Genomic DNA, 25,010 nt, shown 5'->3' on the forward strand with positions numbered 1-25,010 from the left:
ACAATCTTCCCCTTTGGAACACTCAACATTCATGCTAACAATCTCCCCCTTGGGCATTGATGGCAACATATGATGAAAAATCATCAATTTGAAATGCTCCACCATTAATATCAATTGCTCTTCTGATTAATATTCTCTCCCATTCACATACTATCCACATATCACTCTAGTTTTGGACATGAGTTTTTCATGTACACTTCTCCCCCATTGACATCAATGACAAAGGTGTCACTATGCCAATCTGAGAATCTGAAGTACTCTCATTATTTAAACCATCTCCAATACAATGTGTGAAAAATGTCAACTGCCAGCAGATGCTATCAACTATGATTGCCCAAGAGTTTTCCAATAACTTTGCCCAAAGTGACTACTCCCTATAGGAGCATCACCAAACATCTAGTCCAAGTGTATGAAAAAGTGCTCTAATTATACTAGATTGATGCAATCTTGCTTCAATTACTCTGAATTAGGTTAGGGAATTGCCCCAAGCATACCTCTAAGATACTCAAAAGTATCATTAGCCAATGGTTTAGTGAAGATATATGCTATTTGCTCCTTTTTGCTGACAGACTCGAATCTGATTTCCTTTTCTACTACCTTCTCTCTCAAAAGTGATACTTTATAGCAATGTGTTTATTCTTTGAATGTAGTACTAGATTTTTTGACATACTAACTATGCTTGTGTTAACACAATAAATAATAATAAGTTCTAGAAAATCAATACCTATATCCTTCAACATCTACTTCATCCAAATGATTTGATTACAATTGTTTTTTACTGCTAGATACTCTGCTTCTACTAAAGATTGTGAAATACAGTCCTATTTCTTGCTTAGCCATGAAACCAATCTTCCTCCCAAGAAGAATGCTCCACCACTAGTGCTCTTTCTATCATCAATGTTTCCTATAAGTGTATGCACATAAAGTGAAATCATGTGATTTGTCATACCATAAGCCAAAATTTGATGTACCCTTCAAACATCTGAATATCCTCTTTATTGCTACTAGGTGTGTTTCTTTAGGATCTGCTTGGAATATAGCCACAATACCGATTGCATTTGTAATATTTGGTCTTGTATGAGTTAGATATTGTAGTCCTTCTATCATTGATTTTTATCTTGTTTGTTTGTGTTGCACTAGGAGATTCATCCTTGATAATTTGCATCCTGTGACCATAGGTGTACCATTTGGTTTACAATTGTCCAAACCAAACCTTGTTAATAGATCTTTGAGATACTTTGTTTGTGATATGAAAATGTCATCCTTATTCTGAGTTATTTGCAATCCCAAAAAGAATTTCATTTTACCAATCATACTCATCTCAAATTCATTCTTCATTTCCTCAAAAAATTTCTCAGTAATATCATTATTTCCACCAAAGATAATGTTATCAATAAATACTTCTATAATTAGTAGTCCATTTGAATTTGCTCTTAAGTACATACTACTATCTGCATTACCTTTCTTCAATCCCAAATTTGGCAAGTGTTTGTCTAATCTTGCATACCAAGCTCTAGGTGCTTGCTTCAAGCCATATAATAACCTTCTTAGTCTACAAATCATATCTTTGTCTTTAGTCAATGGAAAGCCATTAGGTCAATATAAGCCTTTTCCTCAAATTCTCCATTCAAAAATACCGACTTGGCACACATCTGATATACCTTGAAATTTTTGTTAGATGCATATCCCATAAACATTCTTACTGCTTCAAGTCTTGCAACAAGGGCAAAAGTTTCCTGAAAATCAATTTCTTCCTATTGTGAATAACCTTTACATACCAACCTTGTTTTGATTCTTACCACTTCTCCTTGTTCATTCATCTTGTTCCTAAATACCCATTTAGTGCCAATAATATTCTTATCTTTAGGTCTCGGAACCAATTCCTATGTCTTGTTCTTTTCTATCTAATCAAGTTCTTCTTTCATAGCCTCTATCCAATACTCACCTTTACATATGCTTTATCTCCAATTTTAGGCTCAACTTGTGATATCAAGAAAATTTCATCTCTTATCTGATTTCTTGTCAAAAATTCTTTGTTTGTGCTTCCAATTATTTGTTCCTCGAGGTGTTTCCTTGCCACATTGATTGGTCTTCTCTAACTTCAAGTCTTGGCTACTCTCTTAGTTCTCCATTCTGCAAATCATTATTAGTTTCATAGAATAATTCATGTTCAGCATTCTAATTGTTAGGCCTTTGACTAATGTGTGTTTCATCATCAGAATCATTAATCAAGCATCCTTTCTTGTATTCTGAATTTCTCATCAACTTTTACATTTGCACTTTCAACTATTGTTCTCAATCTCCAATTAAAACATCTATATGCCTTGTTTTTCAATGAATATCCAAAAAAACATACTTTCATCAATTCTAGAATCAAACTTTCCTATATCATCCTCTCTTTTGTTTTAACATTTGCTTCCAAAAATTCTAAAATATTTCATAGTAGGTGTATGCCCAAACCAAAGTTCATAAGGTGTCTTACCAGTACCTTCCCTAATATGTACTTTCTTCATTCTCTACTCTACTTTTGAATAACTTGAATTTCACAAAAGCTTTTGATTTTTCTCTAAGAAATGCTACCCACATCATCCTTGTGAAATCATCAATAAAAAAATTAAGTATCTTTCATCTAAAATGCTCTTGTTCTTGTAGGACCACATAAATATGTGTGCACAATCTCCAGTTTGTTTGATACAGTGAGTAACTTGTTTGGAAAAGAGTTCTTTTGTTTTGCCCTCACACATTCCTTGCAAACCATGTTAGCGAATTTCACAATCTTAAGTAAATCTCTTACTACGTTAGTAGTATTGATCTTCGCAATATTATCAAAGTTTATATGACAAAATCTCTTATGCCATTACCAGCTATCATCCACTTTAGCAACCAAACAAGTCATCTCAATAAGATTTAATTGAAAAACATTACCTTTCGTCCTTGTACCTATTCCAATTAGTTTACCCCTCTTGTCCTTAATTATGCATGTCTTCTCAGTGAATTGTAAAAGATATCCCTTATCAAAAAGTTGTCCAACACTCAACAAGTTATGTTTCAATCTATCAACAATGTAGACATCTTCAATGTTAGTTTTGTCATAAGTGTAATAGATCATTTTCCCTTAATAAGACATGATACATTGTTACCAACTCTAACTACTCCACCATCATAATTGTTAAATTCAACAAATTCATTTCTATCACCAGTCATATGATGTGAACATCCACTATCTATGATCCAATCTGACTTTTTCTTTTCTACATGTCATAGTAATGCTTTCTCCTCTTTTGTAGGATTTTCTTCATAGCAACAAGTCCTATTTCATCATCTTCATCATCACTTTCTAGGAAATTTATCTCTTTGAAATCAATTCATCATCTTCATCAACAAAGAAGCAATCTTTTGTAATATTTGACTTGTAGGGCTTCCTAGGTTTTACCTTCTTCACTATCTTAGGACAGTGATATGAAAAACGACCAAATTCTTTAAAAATCCAACAAGCAAAAGCTTTCTTACCTCTTTATTTTATTTTTCATGAGTAATGCAATACCTTCTTCTATCTTTCTTTGTCCCTCTTGCTTAACTACCCATTCTCTAGCATTATCTCCACTTGTGCTTGCACTTATGGTTAATTCTCTTTTGTCCTTTTGTACACTGGTTCTAAAAGCATTTTCTGTTCTGATCTGATTTTGTTTCAACCTCTATTCAAATACTCATAGCATCCCAAACAATGTTTCCATGTTAAAGCCTGGTGTGATAGTAATAATTTCCTCTACAACAACTACCTTAGTCTCATAAGCAAGTGGTAATGACTTCAGAATTTTCCATACACTTCATCTTTTGTAATGGTTCCATCACAACTCTTAATTCCTGCAACAATCTCTGATATTTGAAAATATAGCCTAATTGATTCATCTTCCTGCATTCTAGCGCTATCAAGCATATCCGTCCAATTTTATAATTTAAATTTCTTTCATACTGATCACCTTCAAAAAGAGCTTGTAATCTAACCCAATTATCATGAGCAAATTGCAAACTCTTTATCTTAACAAATTATGATTCAAGAAGTGCAAAGATCAATGCTTCTCTAGCATACATGCTGTCCATGAATTGTTCTGTCCAATCTGCAATGCAAGAATTTAGATCTTTTTCCTCCACTATTGCTTTTCTATCCTTTGTGATCATCCAGTAACCAATTCCCAAGGATAGAAAATGAATTTTCATTTTCTCCTTCCAGTTGTCAAAGTTCTCACCATCAAATTTCGGACTTTCTTTCTTCAATCCCATGGATCACCTTAACCTATTAAGCTTCCTAATCAAGGACCTAATGCTCTGATACCAATTGTTAGAAAGCAAAGTACACCAACACAACTGCGAGGAGGGGGTGAATCGGTTGTGTGCCAAACATAACTTAGATTAATCTCATCAAATCCAATTCCAATAACCAATATATGTAACAACCATAAGATAAGAAACATGCACAGAAACACAAGATTTGCTAACTAGGGAAACCCTTGATCAAAGGGAAAACCTAGTGGGAATGATGCCCACAAGATGATGTACCGATATAAAAATTTCTTGTAAGAGGATATGACCCTGTTAGGAGCCAAATACATACAATCAATACATCTGAGTCCCTACTAGGAGACTTTGAATCCATGGTAGAAGATTCCAACCCTGTTAGGAGCTATTCCAACTCTGTTAGGAGGTGAGAAGAAGACAACTGAACTCACTGAACAAATTGCTTCAAAACTGTTACACAAAACAAATCTTCAGGATAACCTATCCAAGTATGTGAATTGACCAATACAAGTAATTTTGCCCATGTAGTTCCTTTGAGGTTCTCAAAACAACCTCATCATCATCTCTCGCTTTGCTCTAATCAAATTCGCATCCTCAACATCAATAATACACATTCACATTTTCATACTTACAACCAAAGAAACAACCTTTCCTTTATACCTTGCCCTCATAACTAATTGAGTCAACCTTGAGGCTTACCCAATGTACAATGAATAATATAGGACCTCATTAAGATAGTACAGTGCACGTTACATTACATTCACTCATCCCAATAGAATATAACCTAAAAGTCGGCTGCAAGTCAATATATTACACATTAGCCTTCAACGGCCTTCACAATATAATCTCTAGAGTTTGCTACCTTGAACATAGCATCAAGAACATGTCTTCATCCACGATCCAAGCCTTCTCAACTAAATTCCATCTTGCACAACAGATACGGTTGAATTACCAGTAAACAGTTTACTGCACATTCGCCTATAACCATTCTTCACAAATCCAACAGTAACTCATGCAATGCTTTGTATGACTTTTTGCGAACACAAATATAGAATCAAAAAGTATCCCTGAATACAAATCTAAGCCCACATAACTTAATTCTTCATACTTTGTCCTCACTGAACAAATATGTCTATGATATACTGAAACTCTGTCTATCATATACCAAAATACATATATGTTGACATCAATGACAAACCAAGCCATAAATGAAACATATAAGAAACCAATCCAAGTGCCAACCACTCAACAATCTTCCCCTTTGGAATACACTCAACATTCATGCTAACAAAGTTGTGCACACTATTGTGAACACTCTGAACAAGGTTTTGTACCAAAAGAAATATGGTAAGACTTCATACGAATTGTGGTATGGAAGAGCATCTACTATGAAATACTTCCAAATTTTTGGAAGCGCATGCCACATTCGGAGAGACGAACATAACTTAGGCATGTTTGAAAGCAAAGTTGATAAAAGAATATTTTTGGGATACTCTACCAATGGAAAAGCATATCGGTGTTATAACAAAAGATTGAATAAGATAGTACAAAGAGTGAATGTGAGAGTTGATGAAGATTTTCAGAAAACACTAGAAAAGCATTTTGAGCATGAATCTTATACAAAAGAAAAGGACATGAAAGGACAAGATACAAGGAAAACACTTGTATCTACAAGATAAACACCAAGGTATGTACAGAAACATCATTTTGAAAATTAGATTATTGGTGATATGAACAAAGAAGTTATCACTAGGAGCGAAGCGACACGTAATATCCCTGTCATTAAATAAAAACAAAATACTAACTTTTCTTTGGGCTTCTGATTAATTTATGTATATCTTAAGCCCATCTTTTATTTTTCTATACGCGTAGGTGTTTGTCGAGTCATGTGTCAACATGTTGTTTCTCACTCAGGAGTTTTCCTCTGACAAGGCACATATGACCGTCAGGTTAGTTGTAGGTATGCGATTTGGATTATTTTATTGTATTGTGAATTCCTCTTGGCGTTCAGTGTTGTTTTCCATTTCAAAAGTGGAAGATCTTCCCTACTTGGCTATTCCAGTTTCGGTGGGATTCAACCCTCACCCTATTCCATTCTCTATAATTCTTTGCTTCAAACCTAGCACATTTGGAGCACCATCTTTATCTGCAAGTATACTTCTAGTTCAATGAAAAATTGCAAATATTTGTGTTGTTGTACATCTGTGTTTGGTGGATATTTGAATTATATTTGGCATTTAATAATTATCTTGAGTTGCACTTCTATCAGCATCGTTGAAGATGCACACGACATTATTTACACTACATTATATTGTCACTTGGCACAAGTCATTGATGGGCCTCCAAAAGGCCATTGTTTTAAGATCTTTTTATCTTGTTTTCAAGCAATTATCTTGCAACAACAGTCATGACTTTATGGTTTTAAGCAGATGAACTTATGTTTTTATGTATATGTTATATCTATGTTAAGACATTAAGTAGAAGTATGGGTAGTTCAAATATGCTATATTTGCTTCAATCTATGGACAGAAATGGTATAATGAAGTAATGTTACATGCTAATAAATGTTTCCCCATTTATGCTATGTCTTGGGTAGTTTTCCTCTTGTAGCCATAGGATTTGCAAGAGTGCTAATTTGAACTTTACACCTTTTCACTAATATTGATGATGAAATAAATATATGTATGTGGAAGTTGTGTGTTCATTGAATGTTTTGCAGGTACTTGCCACGATATTCAAAGGTCAACATTTCAGCGCTAAGGAAGTCAAAGCCAACTGGATTGCTAAATCGTCGCAAGTGGAGCAAGTCATTATATGCTTTCTGTTGTTGCAGCGCATGAATGTAGCTTCCACAACTTGCTATATTCATAGAGGGTTTATTCGTGGTTAATGGCATTTCCGTTTCAAACTTTATGAGTCTGTAATTGATCCTCATTAATGGAGTGATCATAGAGTTAGTAAGTAGTTGTAGTTTCCTTTAAATAACGACTATTGTAGCTTTGAGCATAGCTTTTGAAGAAGAATAGGATAAGTTGATTTTTATAGCAGCAAAGTGCGATATTGTTTTTAATCAAGTGTAATCTTTCACCATGAATGAATAGAATGAGCAGTTCAAGTTTATTTCTTTTATCTTGATTGTCTTTTTTGTTCACTCATCTAAGGGAGCCCACTTGATGAGTGAACTGTTTCATTAAAATAGATTTCATTTCCTTGTTTGTTTCCTTGCAACATAGAATTTTGTTGCCCCTACAGCCATTGATAACAGAATCAGTGAATTGTTCCTACAGTATAGGTGCATAGATAGGTTTACTGTTGCAGCATTACTTTAAGCTTTGAGTTATATTGTTGTTTCAGTTTCTAGCATAGGTTTCTTTCAGCATTTCCTTCGCTTTAGTTGTAATGACTTAAAGAAGAATTAGAGCATATACTTTGTAGTCATCAAGTTTACGCTCCTAGGTTGACAAATTAAATGAAGTCAGTTTACTATTTTAAATAAAACACATGATGTTGTCTGACCATAGAATCACTGTGAAAGGATGTCCAATCCTTTGTTATTAAGGTATTAAGTTGACCAGCCAATCATCCCCACCCGTATGGTCTGGTAGTCGTATGACTTGCGGTATCCTCTCACCATGTGGCACCTTGATTTCCTACCATTGTATTCCCTCATGTAGCCCATCGTACTCCTTGGCGTCATCCCCACACCGTACACAATCCTCTACATAACCTACCATTCCCCACAGTCCTTTTCACCATACAGCTACCAGCAAACACCGTACACTTGAAGCAGCCCATAACTTCATATGGACTGATCCTCACCTCCTCCCCATACGCCACCATCTCCTTTGCCACCACCATACACACTATCTCTATCACCTCCACCACACACCATCAACACCCCCCGCTTCTCCTCACCTTTCTCCCTCGATCGTACGCCAACTTCATCCATCACCATATAGAGAAGCAGCAGTGTATGTCAAACAACACCCATCATACACATTTCCGATTTTGTGCTGAGATTTCAAAAACATCTGCTAATCATCCAACCAGATCTAGAAAGGAACATTACACAGCGCAAGAACAAGCTTTTTTTTTAATTATTATCAGAGATAGAAAAAAAAACTGTAGCAAAAGCTTGTAATGATCAGAGTTGGATTAATGCAATGAGTGAAGAGCTTAATCAGATAGAAAATAATCAAACCTCAAAACTGGTGCCCAGACCAACAAACAAAAATCATGTAGTATAAAGTGGGTGTACAAAAATAAGCTAGATGAAAATGGAAAGGTAGTGAGAAACAAGACTAGTATGCAAAGGTTACTTTCAATTGAAGGAATTGACTTTGATAAGATATATGCTCCTATTGCTCAAATGGAAGCTATTAAGATGCTCTTTTCATTTATTGCATTCAAAAGTTTCAAAGTTTATTAAATGGATGTCAAGTCTTCATTCCTAAATGGAGAATTGAAGGAAGGCGTGTACGTTGAGAAACTAGAAGGATTCAAATCAGAAAAGGATCTTGATGCAGTATACAGATTGAAGAAGACACCAAATGGATTAGAGCAGAAACTTAGAGCCTAATATGGTAAATTAGATAAAAATATGATCAGTTAAGGGTTCAAGAAAGGATAGGCAGACATCAATCTATACTTTAAGATATACTCAGACAAGATTTTGATTCTTGTAGTATATGTTGATGACATCATCTTTGGAGGTATATGCAAGAAATTTGTTGAAGAAATGCATAAGCAATTCAAAATGTCAATGATCAGTGAGTTGAATTTCTTTCTGGTTTGCAAATGAGTCAGAACAGTAAAATCATTTTCATTTCTCAAGTCAAGTATGTGAAAGAACTGTTGAAGAAGTTTGATTTAGCAAATTCAAAGCTTTTTTGCTCTACTATTGTTACCGGTTATAGTTTAACTAAGGAGGATAGTTCACCAAAAGCAGATGCAAAGAGGAATCAATGATTGGAGGATTATTGTACCTAACTACTACTGGACCAGATATCATGTAGGTAGTATGTTTGGCAGCCAGATTTCAGTAAGAAGTGAAAGAATCACATGTTGTGGCAATAAAGAGAATTTTTAGATATCTGAAAGAACTGCAGATATCAGATATGGTAACCAAGAGAATCAAACTTTACAGTAACAGTATATTCAGATGCACATTGGGTATGTTTCTTGGACAACCGAAGGAGTACCAATGGTGGAGCCTATTTCCTTCGCTCTCGGTTAGTTGCTTGGTCAAGTAAGTAGTAGGATTTTGTAACTTTATCAATTGCTGAATCAGAATATATTGCAGCATCCTCATGTTGTTCTCAGGAATTATGGATGAAACAAACTTTGAAGAAAATAGGAATCAGGTTTGACAAATCACTTTCAATCATGTGTCATAATGCCAGTGCTATAAGCATGACAAAGAATCTAGTAATGCATTGTAGAACAGAACATATTAATATAAGATATCACTTATGGTGAAGGGTACTCCCTTATTAAAAGAAACACATACAACAGAATAGAGAAATAAACAACAAATTGCAAGAACCAAACAATTGCGACAATAGGAACACTAGCTTTTCATTATCTTCAATGAAATGACATTACAATATTCAGAAGTATAACATGCTACAGCCACATGGGCATTTTAATTACATAATTTGCTAGACACAGCCACTACATACACCACTAGAACTTCCCTAGACAAACCTATGGGCCTTCTTTATATACGGAATTTTAACTGTACTAGAAGGTTCTTGAAATTCAAAACCCCAATTTTGAGGGCAACCATCCTTACAGTTTTTTTCTTTACATTGAAATATAAACCAAATAATTTTTGAAACACAAATAAGTGTTTGAACTTTGAAGGAATTTTAATTTTCTATCCAAAGTAGCGCAACTTCCGAAGGCCATAACTTTTGACCTGTTGACCTGATTGGCTATTACAACCACTTTTTGGAAACCTCTCGAAGTGCTCTACAACACTTAATCCACAAAGCACTGGTCCACCCAACTTTGACCCCACTTCGGAGCCTCTAAAGCCTTTAAAACTGAGTTCAAAGTTTTTGTATCCCCATGCCAAAACTGAAATTGTTCAATATCTTCTAAACCAGACTTGATCTTGCCATGAAATTTTAATGGAAGACTTATATAACCAAAGTGAACCTCCGGGGAAGAAATCAGAACATTCAGTGGTCAAATGAAAGACTTACTAAAATTAGAAAATTTTCTAGAAATAGTAACTCTACACAAAGATGGGCCTTATTGAAAAACTATGCATTATTTTTGGGTGATGCAAGATCACCCTTACACCCAGAATGCTCCTACATCACTTTATCAGAGAGAAGGTTGAAGGTGAGATTAACTTGAGTAAGTGACCACAAAGGAGCAGATTGCAGACATATTTACTAAAGTTTTGTGCAAGGATACTTTTGAGTATCTTAAGGGGATGTTGAGTGCTCTTCCCCTTCCTAGTGCTCACTAAATGCATCGGTGTGTGCATTGGTCTAGTATTTTGCATGTCTATTTTTCTCTAGATCAATGCTTGGTAGTTTCCTCTCAGGGGGAGCAAAGTATATTGGCAAGAGGAAGTTTGTCTGGCTCTCTATTGTTGTTGTCAATGGGGGAGAAATTTGGAATCGTGCTTTGTTATTTATGAATGTTTCCGTCAATGGCAAGGGGGATATTGTTAGAATGTAAGGTTAATGTTATCCATGTTGTTGTCAATGGGGGAGAAATTTGGAATCATGTAAGGTTAATGTTATCCATGTTGTTGTCCATGTCGTTGTCATTGATGTCAACATACTCATATTTCAGCCTCTTGGTGTATTGGTTGTGTACCGTAGGTTTAGGATATGCATTGTCTATCACCTAATGTGCACGAATAGTCAGTGTATCAATGGAGGTGTTCACCAATGGATGTGCTTAAAATGTTTTATCTTTGTATGTCTAGGCGGTTGATCTACTTGACACTAGCATATGTACTTGGCATGCAACTTATGGTGGATTGTATTTTTTGGGTCACTACATGTTGAAGCAGTTATTTGTGTTTGGATCCTAGCAACTAACTTGTGACACCGAAGGTCTTTGAGATTGTGTTGAGAATTGTTTTGGCTGAGGCACGTTATTTTGGTCGAGGTGCTTCCATGTTTCATTCCTTCACCACTACAGGAATGTCTTGGTGTGATCTATTTTTCAAATATGTTTTGGCTAACAAGTTTGAGGGTAGCATATAGTATCAGAAGATAAAATATTTCAATTGATGGTATGCATGATGCTTGTAAGCAAGTAATATGCAATGAAAGCACAACTCTATTGAGATAGTGATTGTTGAGGTAAACAGTGAGAGACTGTGTTGCAGTGTATCAACGACTGTTTAGTAAGGATTCAACTTTCATTTCTTATTTACTAGCTATAAGCCTAATTGTACTGGTAGTGAGCCTTTATTGTGTTTTTGAGTACCCAACCACATTGGCAATAAGCCTACCTACAGTGACCCAAATTGCAATGAGCAAAACCGACAGTGAGCCTCTTGTAAAAATCATCTTAACCAGTGTCACCCTAACAAGTGTTCATTTCACGAGAATTAGCTTCTCTATGGTTATTCCCAGTTTCGGTTTCCACATAAGTCTTGGTGTTCTTTGTATTGGCATTTGTATGTTTTTCGTGTTTGGATTTTTGTGGATGTTTAATGTGCTTAACCAATAGATCATAAGTTATTATTGATAATGTTTATAAGTTACCAACAAAGAAAAAGTTTTATAATGTGTGGGAATAACTGATTTGCCCCCATCTCGGTTATTTGGCATGTTAGGGGACAACCTCATGGTTGCTTCTTTATTGTGGTATGCTAGTTATCACAAAGGGTCTTACAATATTCATTCAGTGGATATCGAATACTAGAACTTCTAACTAAACAAACTGCAAAGAGATAAAGGTCGAGAAAGCTAATCAAACTCTAAGAATGTAAGACAATGTTGATGATGGGGTAAGCCTCTAACCAGTCCTTGCTTTGTCATGTCAACTATGCATAGGAGGGTGGTGTCTTCTAAGGATGCAAGACTGTTTTCACATTGTTAATACTCATTTAAATACCCTATGAAGACACAATCTAAATGAACATTTTCAGTAGACATCAACAACTTGCAATTTAGGCTCAAAGTAACCTTACTCTATTACTTACAATCAGCAAGTAGAAAAAGGTATGGACACTAGCTTCAACAAAATCTTCCATTAATCTACTTCTACGTCTAGTCACCATTAAATAAAATTCTAATCCAAGAAAGGAATCGTAGAAACCATGCAATACTACTCCAAAGCAACACAAGAAATCCACAATGAAGACCAACAATGAATTAGCAATCACTTTCATACCATTATGGAAACAATTTCAACAAGTTTATCCCTTTTACAAACAAGAGAACTAGGGTTTATATAGGAGCCCCAAACACAACTAATGGCCAGCACTAATTTGAAGCCAATGACAATGATTAACTCATAGAAAACCCTAAGTAAGGTTGCTACAAACATTTTATGTTCATCTAATAACAATAAGGAACCACCCTATGGACCAACTGGAAAATCCAAAAGCATGAGAACCAATAGGTAGTCACTTAGTAATACAACTCATCCTCGGGAATATTTATGTCTCTTTTTCAATCTTTATTTCAATTCACTTCCTCATCATTAGGAACTCTTCATTGTTCTTGGAATTCTTTCTCCAAATGCTTAGACCTTGTAGTGTTGAATCCTTTGCATTTCCACCTCCATTGTTTGGAATTCTTTGTCTTCTCCATCTTCGGACTTGATCCTCTTTATTTGTGGAGCTTACTCATTTTCCTTGCTTGTGATACTTATTCTCAATCCTCTTGAAGTGGTTAAACTTCCTTTGAATTTGATCTCTTTAAGCCAGTCCCCTCTCATTAGAGTCCTAGTCATTTTCATCCTCATGGGCTCGTCCCTAAACTTGGTCCTTATATCTTTGATTTCCTTGGAGCAATAATTAGTTTCTCCATGTTGATCATAGACTTGTATTTTTTTATGTCCTTAGATATTTGATCATGACAATCTTTCTCATTTGTAAACCTTTCCTCACATAATTTGATAATCCTCGCATGGTGAGGTTTTTCTCTCGCATTGTTTGGGAAATCCTTGATACCTTTATCCATCACCTCCTTGGCTCAGAATCCTTTAGCTTTATTCTTCATAGGGACAAATTGGAGTCCCTATCAACTTGTCCTTGAATTGAGTCCCATTTGATCCTTAAGGAAAATTTATGTGAATAGGGACAATTTGATTTTCCTATAAGACAGCCCTTATTCTCCGAGTATTTAATCAAGTGGAGAATTGTCTTGCATAGAGACACATGAATGTCCTTGAATTTGAACTTGAACTTGTCCATGGACTCCTGTTTTTTAAATCCGGACATATTCATGTTCCTGATTGATCAAGGCTTGATCTTGAATCTGAGTAACCTAAGCTGTAATTATCAGATTTGTCCTGCTCAATATTTAATGCAGGTCTCTTTGCTTATTGAATTAAAATTAAGATTCACAAACTTCTGAACGATTCAGTGCATCGGTTTGATACTGTATGGATAGAAAGAAAGAACGAAATAGTAAAACAGAATTATGGAAATGGATATTTTCCAAAGCAGAGAACAACCCTTATTCATTATTTGTTAACATTACGAAAATTGTTTGTCAAGATACCTGAATGCAACACTATTTTAAGGATGACACTGCAAAAGCTATTTACTGACAACTGATTGGCTAGTAAATGAAAATACAATACTACAGAAATTGCTCGTATAAAGAAAAAGATATAACTGAACTTTATGTACTTACAGTTAGTGCCATGCAAAACGAAATAACAGCTGAAAGCCAAACAGCATTCAAGGGCACCTCGTTCTTATTTACTTTATGCCAGAATTTCGAAAGTGGCATTGCTCCATCTCTTGAAAATGCATATGTCATTCTGGACGGAAATAATCAGATACAGTTGTGAGATTATTCATCTTTTCAATGAAATCTCTGCTCTAGAAAGCCTCAAATTCAGGCATCACTGGAAAAATAAAACTGTAAGGACAGGAATAATCAATGCTTACTGCCAGTAATCAATTAAACTTAACAAAAAAATATTCGTTGGGATGTACCTCGAATTACTTGTTACTGAGCTCAAGCCACAGAAATAAATGGCCACAGCAACAACTCCAAGACAAATTATGCCACCAGTACCATTGCCATATCTGCTCTTAAATGACCGATAGAAAATTTCAGCAATCGCATAACCACCAGCATCATTGTCAGTGTTCAAAACACTGGAGATATCAGTAACTGCAAATGTAATCCCAAGTATATAGCCCCATCCCACGATAATGGATACGACAATAGCACTTATAATTCCATATGGGCCATTCTTATCTGCATCTTTAGTTTCCTCTGACTAAATGTAGACAACAAGAAACAATCAACAAACAGTCATCTTTACGAAACAGGTAATACTCCCCAGAAAATAATATAGCAACTAAGCCTGATGTATTCGTCATTTTTAAATATTTTTAAATTTCACAAAAGTAAAATAGTTGAGGGAAATTTTATCGTAGGAAACAATAAGTGATTATTTGATGCAACAAATATCTGCTAGTGTTAATCAGGTGAAAAAGGACCGCATAAAACGGATGAAACTCTTATGCACACCAAAAACTACACTATCCACTGGGAAGTCCATTTATTGACTTGAAAAAAAGACTTGCAAACAACTGTTCCACAAATAAACATGTACTTCCTAGCATTTTGCATTCAGACAAACACTTTTGTACATCCAATGCCCACATCTCCAAGATAGATGTATGTAGAAATTTTGTTCTAGCTGAGGGAGAAAATGGCTCAATTCACTTTTCGGCATTGAATCAACAGAGGAAAATGCATCCAGGTGTAGCATTTGATGCTCAGCATATGTACAGTTTGTCATGTAAGCATATTTGGAAGAAGAATGCACAAGATACTGAAATATTTTTACAAACTGTAGTAGTTCAAAGAAGCATGATGAAATAGTAATAGTAAGAAATTATGTTTCCTCGTGCCAATTGAAAAGAAACCAAAACATTAAACAAACATATATCCAGAAATCTTCAAACAATCGTATATCCAGAAATCTTCAAGAATAATAGGCCTAAAAAGGGTCATATTCATGACATGAAAAAATTATCTCGCAGTGTTGATAGAAAATTCAATGATGGCTTTAGGAATGGTTGGATAATATTATTTCCATCACTCGGAATTCCCTATTTGAGCACTGATTAAAAGTGAGTATTTGCAAAAAATGGAAACTTTTACATAAAAGAAACATAGACTAAAGCAAGCTCTAGTTTTAGATTCCAATGTCTGGACAGCAAGGGAAGATTGACACATGAAGTTGGACTATGGAATTATCAATTTGCATGGGATGCTACTGAATTGAAAGGCATTTAGCACTGATTTGATATTGGAGTAGACTATGGTTCCCAAATAATTTCCAAATATTTATGTCTTTTAATGTAAAAAGAGACAGCTACTTAAGGAATCCAAGAGGACTTAATTATCCCTCACTTTGTTCTTTTATAAAGATCATTGAAAGATATTGTTGGCTTCTCTTTTTCTCATCCCTTTACTAGTTTATATAACAATCCTAACATTCTTCTGCGTGCATTAACAGTTAAATACTTCAAAAAAAATCTGACTAGGCCAAATATTTATATCCATCCAACATTCACATCATAATCAAAATTTAAAGTTGCATTTTGTCAAATAAAGTCAAGTTCTCTTGTGAATTTTGGTTTTTTTTTTTCAAATTGCTGACAAAATTTGTTCCTTATTACTAAATTGGGATTGTGCTTGACCCAAACTAGGGCATGTAACAATCAGGCATATCACCTTCCCAAGTCAAACATATTATAGTTGGCTTAAGAACATAAGAGGTTCCGTTAAAAATGACCTATAAACATGTCAATCAAGATTAGCCACTAACACCTCCCTTAGTCTAAAGACCATAGGGCCATGTCAAAGGACACCTTCCAATTCTTCGCTTTTTTCTCTTACACAGTTTGGCAGCCATCTTCCAGCCTGACTGCCTCTAACTGCCATCCAAAGATGTAGCCTGTGAAAACATTACCTTATCAGCCAAACTCCGCTCAGCTAGCATACCCTGATTTTCCACTAATTGAGAATCATCCCCCTTTTTCTTGGGACCCTACCAAACCTATCTTCTCCTGCCTTATGCTGTTGATACTTCATTATCCAAACTCAACTCCTTATCACTGCCACGGATGCCAGCAATAGTTTTGTTCCTAGCTGGTTGCACAACCTTATCTAAGTTTTCAAAAAACCTTTGTACCCCTTCACGACTCGTAGCATGAGAATAGTTTTATTGAATCTCACTCTTTTTCTCCACTGTATAGTTAACGGGGGATACTTCTTTCCACTAGGAAGCTATCTTAACCCCACTTTGCTTGGCACATAGGTTAACCATGTGTCCAGTCTACAAACATTTTCTGCACCTAAATGTAACCCCCTCATAGTCCAAAGGCTGCACCCAACGGCCTTGCAAACGTTTAATCAAGATTTCTTCAAGGAGCATATCGAACACATCTATTTCCACCAAAATCTGAACATAAGTCAAGTGCAGGAGATTTGAAGAACATCTATCCACCATCAAAAAATTACCTGAAAGTTTCCTATAACCTCAAAGCAAGAACCAAACCAGAAATGCAAAGGGAGGTTAGGCTCTTAACCAGAGCAGAACCTCATCACAGACTTTCATAGCAAAGCAACACACCAGATGCCATGGCGTCAACATCAGAGAAACTTGTCCTGCCAGCTCCAATAATATTCCCATAAAATCTTGTTTTTGTCCAGAATATTTTCAAAAACTACAATGAAATACCCTCTAGTATCTGGGTAAATTTGGACACACCCATCCAAGATGGGCTCCCAGCTATTAATAATCCACCAATGAATATCTTTCAAGATTGGCCAACAACCCCTAAAATGACCAATCAAACCCAGTTCTGAAAAACTCTAACATTATGATCTATCTCCTTTTCCATTTCTTCCTTTAAATCCATAGTTAAATCTTTGCGCAAAGGTGGGAGAACAGACCCTAACCTCGTATGTCTCTAGTTTTTGTGACAAGTCACAAGACACATGCTTATTTAGTGAGGCCTAAGGGAAAGAATTTGGCCCATGCCCCTTGCATTCTCGCATTGCATCAGAAAACTTCCTCGACGAAAACTTTGTGCCAAATGTCTTTTTCCCTGAAACATTCAAAGACCCCTTGTAATGAAAACCAACGATATTGTCTTGCCCTAACCCAGTCCAACTAGGAGCCTCCATTGAGATAGTTTGTCTCCCATTTAAAGGATGATCCTTAATCACAAATATCCCTACACCTTGTGGGCGGCACAGAGATGCCCCGTCGTTGGCTGCACACTAGCAAAAACCTTAGGATTTGTAGCGATCGCCAACATCATCACTCTCCAAGACTCAATAACATTTGTGAATTTTCTTTAATCATTCAAAAAAGAAAGAAGTAAAATTACAACCCCACTAACTTTGTTACATCCCTTCCTTGTGAACTCTTTAAATAACTGTAATAACTATTTCATGTTAAGTGTGATGTTAGACAGTTATGTAATTTTCAATAATTTGAATTTATAAAATATGATTACAACAATTTGAATTACGTATGTGAAATATTGGGAAATAATTATGATGGATTTCATTATGAATGATTAATACATACATTAGATCTATTAATGATTTGTCATTAATATGATCATGGTATCTAATCCTTCTTTGTTAGCGAATGCAGGAGAAGATCCATCATGCAAGCAGGGGAAGTGTTATCAACGTAAGGGAATGTGAAACATGCAGGAAAGCCATCCAAGTCGGTACAATAACTGTTTAATTAGTCATCAGAGATGGTTGGGAGTCACCTTGGATGTGTCTACACGGTTCCCTTCCCTTTTTATATTAATTATAAAAGTTGGCTTTATAATTAAAAAAATTTCATTGGACTCTTCTTGTTGATTTTGAGGAACAACGATGGTGGTCTTTTTGTCTTTTCCACAGACTATGTATCTAGACATCTATATGCTTGTGTATAGCATATGAGTAAACATATATGAAATGTGTATAAATATAACTAAATGTAAACATGTATTCCAAGGATCATCAAACATATGACTAACTAAATAATCATGCAAAGAATCCATGAGTAATGTCATGTTCTAAAAGGCCAAGGTGGATGTCTCCACAATGAAAGTGACCACTACAGTGATAATGCACATTAAAAAATTATTACACAATCACACATTGAATTAAAGTTTAAATATGTGCTATATATATATATATATATATATATATATAGAGAGAGAGAGAGAGAGAGAGAGAGTTATTCTTGAACCTCTCTCTTGTGCAGCATGATGCTTTATTGTTATAGATTCTCTTTATCAACTGTTGGTTAACATTTGAATTGTGAAGGGAAGTCAGGTGAGGTTGACTCTTGCCACCATGGTCAAGCAGTTACTCCTGAGCCTTCAACTCGTGTTCTTCTTGTTGGATCATTTATTTAGGGAACATCCTGCTTCATTGTGGGTTCTGGATTTTACTCTTTTTATACTAGTTCATGATAGCAGTTCTACATTGTTCTCTTTAATTGGGAGAAGAATTTGCATAGCTTTCTCTGTTGCATTTCAATTTAGGGACATCAATCTTTGGATTGTGGACATGTAACTTGCTCTTCTTATTGTCATTTTTTTGTTCATGCGCATTTGTGTTTCTATAACAGAGAAAGGATCATATGATCAGATGCGTTTATATGTTCATGACAAAGAAAGGATCACTCAACCATCTCCTTTCATACTTTTATAATGTCAGAGGAAGGACCTTTCGAGCATATGCTTTCATATTATTATAATGTCAAAGAAAGATCATTTGATCATATGTAGAAAAGGGTTGTTTGGAATTAATACTTGATCTGTTTGGAGTATGCATTGTATACATTAGCTGATAAGTTAAAAGCTCGGGTTCTTAATATATTCTCCTTAATATGTGCATGGTTTATTTTATGCATTATTGAGTATGTGATAATAGAAATATAGCTTGCTATGCAATACATCCATATTCTTTTTTAACTGTTATTTGACTGAAATCAAATAAGCCATTTATCATCCCGCCCTAAGTATACAATAATCTGCATATGAGGATATCCTAAATGAAACATAGAACCAGGGCATGATATTCAAACCTTTCTTGAGGTTGTGTTTGTACATAAATCTAAGTTCGATGAATCTGGTCATATCTTTATAAAGCGATAACTGAACATATACCGTGAGCCTTATACTACTCCTGTCCTTAGGGCTTATCTAAATGGGTGAAATCTTTGGGTCCCCTATTCTTCGGAGCAGAAAACTACAAACTGATTACTTGTCCAATTAAATCATATAAGCAGAGTTGGTCAACCTAGTGGGTGGAACAATGTGGAATGGCCATGATTTTTGGGAGCACATGATTGCAAACCATCATGATGTGGATATTCAATTAAGAGGTCTTGTTGACTCTTAACAAGTTGAGTGGTGACATTGACTGCACAAAAAAACGTGCATGTACCTTAAAACATTGGCCGAGGTGGTACTATGCTATGGATGGTAACATCAATCTCTAGAATCATTAGGGCAATCTCTAGCTAGGAAGGTCACCTTGATAGGCAAATATACCTACAGGTTGTCTAGCTAAAGCAGCTGTGGATTCTACAACAAGTCTCCAATGGCAACAAAACTAAAGCCATATTCACAGTCCACATGCCCTTGGGAGGGGTCGGGCCACTTCGATGTGGAAGCTGTGCAAGTGACCATTGGGTCATGATCCTAAGATCAAAGGTTGGGTGGCAAAAAACCCTAATGATACTCTCTCTTTTGCCCTATGGAGGTTGAAAGTGAAAGAACTACAGCAGAAATTGAACTAACAAGTTTTCAAGTTCTGTGTATCATTCTTTGGGAGTTAGTTTGTTGTTTACATTTCATAGCAATCTTTATCTGAAGATAGTTTATTTTCATATAGAAGCTAATATTACATTTCATATACAGTTATAGTAACAGAATAAATTGAGTTAAAAGTAGATTCAAGTAAAGTTAGTAACTCCCTTATAGTTAGTCAATGGAATTTCTTATTCATGTTCATAGGAAATGGAAGGTTGTTATTTCAGTTATGTTGTTGAAGCATATTTCCTTTCCTACTAAGAAAAGAATTATTTTCCCATTTATTCTTAGGATAGTATAGTTTGTATGTTACAAACTCCAACTAGTGTTAACTAAGCAAAGTCACTAGGCTTTTGTCACTTGCGCACTATTAAATTTTTTTCCCTAATTTTTCCGTCGATTTATGTTTCTTTGTGTTGCCTTCATGTTTGTATTTAAGTTCTTGGTTATTTGTTAATGTGAAATCTTTGTCAGTTATATAAACACTTCATCATAAAGCATTAGCTTTACCAAAGTTTTTGCAATACTTTTCCTTGAATGTTCAAGTGATGCCTTCCATAAATTGATGGATTTTGTGTTGCTCAAATTAAGTGTTAATTATGTTTGATCCTATGAACAACAAGCCCCAATGATCTGTTTGATCTAGAATCTGAGGCAGGATTTTAATCGACTAGGGTCACTGATTCTACCACGCGGACAAAAGTCAACTATTATCAGGATACTCCTTGAAGTATCCAAAAGCAAATTAAATTTGACCTTTCAAACATGACCCTAAAGAAGGCAGAAGATTGTTTAAGGAAAGTGAATGTTTGTTTCTGCCAAGTTGTGACATATCTTCTACTATTTCCATGGACACTATAAGAAGGCATGATGCTTAAGATGATGTTTAGATATAAAAAGCAAGAAAAGAAGTTATACTTTGGCTGTGGCATCAATGCAAAGTATTAACACTAACTATATTGGGTATAGGTCCATAATACAAGAAGCCTGAAGTTGATAAGTAGGAGGTGTTATCCACAGCCAGTCAAATTGTGACATTATGATCAGGATTAAACTATGTAGTTTTTGAGTCAAACTCCTTGACCCATGTTTCATGAGGAGTGGTTCACAAGAACCCATCTCTTGTGAGGATGAGTCAAACAATAAGCACTCATTGCATCTAGGTGATGCTCACAGGGATGAAGAATTGGAACTTCCTGGGAGGTCACTCATCCCAGTATTGCTCCAACACAAACATGTTTAACTAAGTGTTTATTGGATTGTTAGAAGTTTGATAAACACCATTGCACCTTGTAACATCTATAGTACGATGTGCTACCATGTAAAGTGAGGGTATACCCAAGATATTGCAAGAAAAGTTTGATAAGTTGCAGAATGAACATACAAATGTGGCAAAGAATTATCAAGAACGATATAATTTATCAGAACCACAATTGCAGGTCTTACCCTTGTAAGGCAATGACATTTGTTTAAAAGCCATCTTCATTATTTTAACTAAGAAAAATTACAAAAGTTAGCAATTGACTCTAGTTTTCCTCAAATAGAAAATGATAATCACTCTAAGAATTCCTTCCTCCTGAATTGCTTTTACAATAATAAATCAATAAAAGAGAGAATTATCTCCTTAATTTTTTTCAATCGACAACATTATAGGTACAACGGATAGGTTAATCACTCCCAAAAAAATTATACATCCTTGCCTATTTTGCGTTAGATCTTATATTTTATTTTCAATAAAATAGAATCTTAAGAGTTATTTGAATTCAATGTGCCTAACAGGGCTATCCACCTAGGTCTTGCAAAGCCTTAAGTGTAAGAGAGAACTCGTCGAACTCATTGAACTCTTGTCTCTCTCACTCATTGGCCAACCATTCAATAATCTTGTTATGTAAGAGCCTTGTTGGCTCTACCTCTGTTAGGGCAACACGCTACTATATTCGCTGAAGAATTTGTCTTTATTTGAGCTTTTGAAGTATATACCTTTGTGTTTTTTTGAAAGTAAAAACAGTGCATGAAAAATAAACTAAACCTTGCAAAGTCCAAGCAGAACTATTTCATTTATTCAATAGATGATCATATTGTACATTTGTAGTTATTGAAATCGAGATATGAGATTATCAGCAATTATTGGAACCTAGTAAGCAAACGTTGTCTAGTTGTTTGCCAACTTGATCACAATTCCATACAATGTTATTAAACCTCTAGAGATCTATCTTTGGAATGAAGGATAACCCTCAAAAATACCCATAAAAGTTGGTCTTCTAGGTAATTTGTAGATGTCTGCAGATAGGGTCTTTGTGCTTGCTTGCACTTTACATTTGGGGGTTCACAAGCTTTGGAGATTATGATGAGTTGTATTTGGGTCCTAATATGCCTTATTGTGATCCACAATGAGAAAATTCAATTAGTTAAGTTTTTTAACTAGCTAGTGATGTGGCACATGCTATATCTATGCTACCGTGTTGCCAGCCTTGGACGATGTGCAATGCATTTAATGTTGTGGCTACATTGGAAGACATTATTAAAGGCTTTTAGGTCTATCTCTTGGTTTAGACCACTTTGACCACATTGTGTTGTTGAGGTCATTGCTTTTAGGCTGACCTTATTGATGTTTGTCTTGATGATGGGATGTATATAAAGAAGACCAATTCAGTTGCAAAGAGTCTGGAGTTTGTGAAGTTTGCAAAAGATGCTTTATTGAGGAAGTAGATGCATGTAGTGGGAGTTGTAGAATTAAATGACTACATGAGATATCATGTCAAAAGTATTACAAGCTAGATTTGCCGTTGCACCAAAAGATCGACCTATCAATGCCCAATACAACCACTAGACTTATAGAACATAGGAGGCGATTAAGCCATGTCACAAATCTTGAAGGGGAACGTTGGCGGTTAGTCCAACAATTCCCCCCTCAGCGTTACCCAAGGAGATTCGAACCTGTGACCAAGCTCTGATACCACTTGTTACAAGCTAGAGTTGTCATTGCACCAAAAGATCAACCTGTCAATGCTCGATACAACCACTGGACTTATAGAACATAGGAGGCGGTTAAGCCATGTCACGAATCCTGAAGGGGAACGTTGGCGATTAGTCCAACAAAAAGCATCTATCTTCTAAAAAGATTGTTGAAAGTTGATATTTGAAATCTTATACATTGTGATAAGATTCAAGTATGCAGTTTTTGAGTCAAACTTACTGACCCATGTTTCACAAGTAGTGATTCACAAGAACCCATATTTCATGAGATTGAATGCAACACTTAGCACCCATTGCATCTAGGTGAAGCATTGGCACTTCTCGAGAGGTCACCCATCCCAGTACTACTCAAGTGTGCTTAACCACAAAGTTCCTCCAAGGTCAGATCTACTTTGCTTGCAACCCCATTTGCAAAACCTTTAGCAAGTGTTGTGCCTAATGAACCATTTGTTATAAAGCCCCTTTGCTCATCAATTGATAAGGAGATATTTACACATTGTAATTCACTTTCATGTACTTAGCGTTGAGTATATGAGTCTCCTCAACAAGTCTTTCTTTGTATCTTGCTTTGAGATAGTGAATCTCGAAAGCAAGTCTTGCAATGACCCTCTTTGTAATATTTTCATATATTGAGATTCTCTCACATTAGGTTTTCCATGTAAGTTTGGTGTTCTCTTGTGCATTGGTGTTAATTGTTTTCGGTGTTAGCCAAAAATGTGTTTCCACACCTAATGGTGAAGTTTTAGAAACGAAAACAATTTTAGGTACAATGAGCAACATTTGCAAGTCGTCCCTCATCAGACAACATTTTAAGAAACCATTTTGGAAACACCAAAAATGGGTAACAAGTTTCCAATCTGCATTGATCGTCGCCAAGACAATTAGGGACGGTGGGATGGAATGTCGTTTATGAGGGCAGGACAGAATAAAAAGCATTTTATTAATATTTGCAAAAAAAGTTGCATGCTTGGGCCCCACATATCAGCCAACCCTAAAAACTATAAAAATATTAAAATTTAATCTGTTATAATTTTTTGAATTATAATCTTATGAAATCACATGATTCTATGTTTGCACGATTCATATCGCATGTTATGAACTTAGAAATTATAAACTATACACTATATTTCCTTCCACCTTGCAAAGAGAAAACGACAAACAACAAAGAAATAAGAGTCTATGTGTAGAGAATAAATTTGTGACCACGACTATGAGTGCATAGAAGAAAACAGCTGCAACATTATATGATAAATTGACTTTGAAGTTTCAGACTTTGAGTCTTCTGACATCATATGATACATTGACATAGATAACTGAATCTTGATATATGATATGATGCTTTAATCTTAAGTCTTTAAGTCTTTAACTTTTCATTTTGTTGAAACTTGCAGCCTATGCACATTTTGATATATAATGTGTATGAATTTTGAAATTGAAATTTGAACTCTCATTTGATGTCATCCTATGTTCCTATTCTATGATGATCAACTTAATTCATTTGATGCTATTTTCTATGATGATTCGATGAATGACTTTGATCATTGATTTTTTTATTATGTTGCTATGATGAATGTTACAATGTCTTGTAATTCTAAAATTCATGAATATATTTGAAATTTCAGACTTATATATATAGCCATCCCCTACTCTGGCAAAAAACAAATATGGGAAACCCATTTCCCCACCCCTTATCCTAAAAACTCAAGGTAACATAGATTGTTTTATC

General features: G+C 35.3%; 1 protein-coding gene across 5 annotated transcripts in view; it reads right to left on the reverse strand.

Annotated features, from left to right (window-relative positions):
• Window positions 1–25,010, reverse strand: part of LOC149571521 (bidirectional amino acid transporter 1) — a 107,556-nt gene that overhangs the window by 14,840 nt on the left and 67,706 nt on the right. For all 5 annotated transcript variants that reach the window (XM_089813026.1, XM_089813028.1, XM_089813025.1 and 2 more), the window contains 2 exons: window positions 14,447–14,736; window positions 14,139–14,268 (listed from right to left, as the gene is read on the reverse strand). In XM_089813026.1, the coding sequence (XP_089669152.1) occupies window positions 14,139–14,268; window positions 14,447–14,736 (420 nt within the window). The remainder of the gene's footprint in view (window positions 1–14,138; window positions 14,269–14,446; window positions 14,737–25,010) is intronic.

This window comes from Cupressus sempervirens, chromosome 2, assembly GCF_028749045.1.
Source record: "Cupressus sempervirens isolate cs-2001-9-10 chromosome 2, ASM2874904v1, whole genome shotgun sequence".
Lineage (NCBI taxonomy): Eukaryota > Viridiplantae > Streptophyta > Pinopsida > Cupressales > Cupressaceae > Cupressus > Cupressus sempervirens.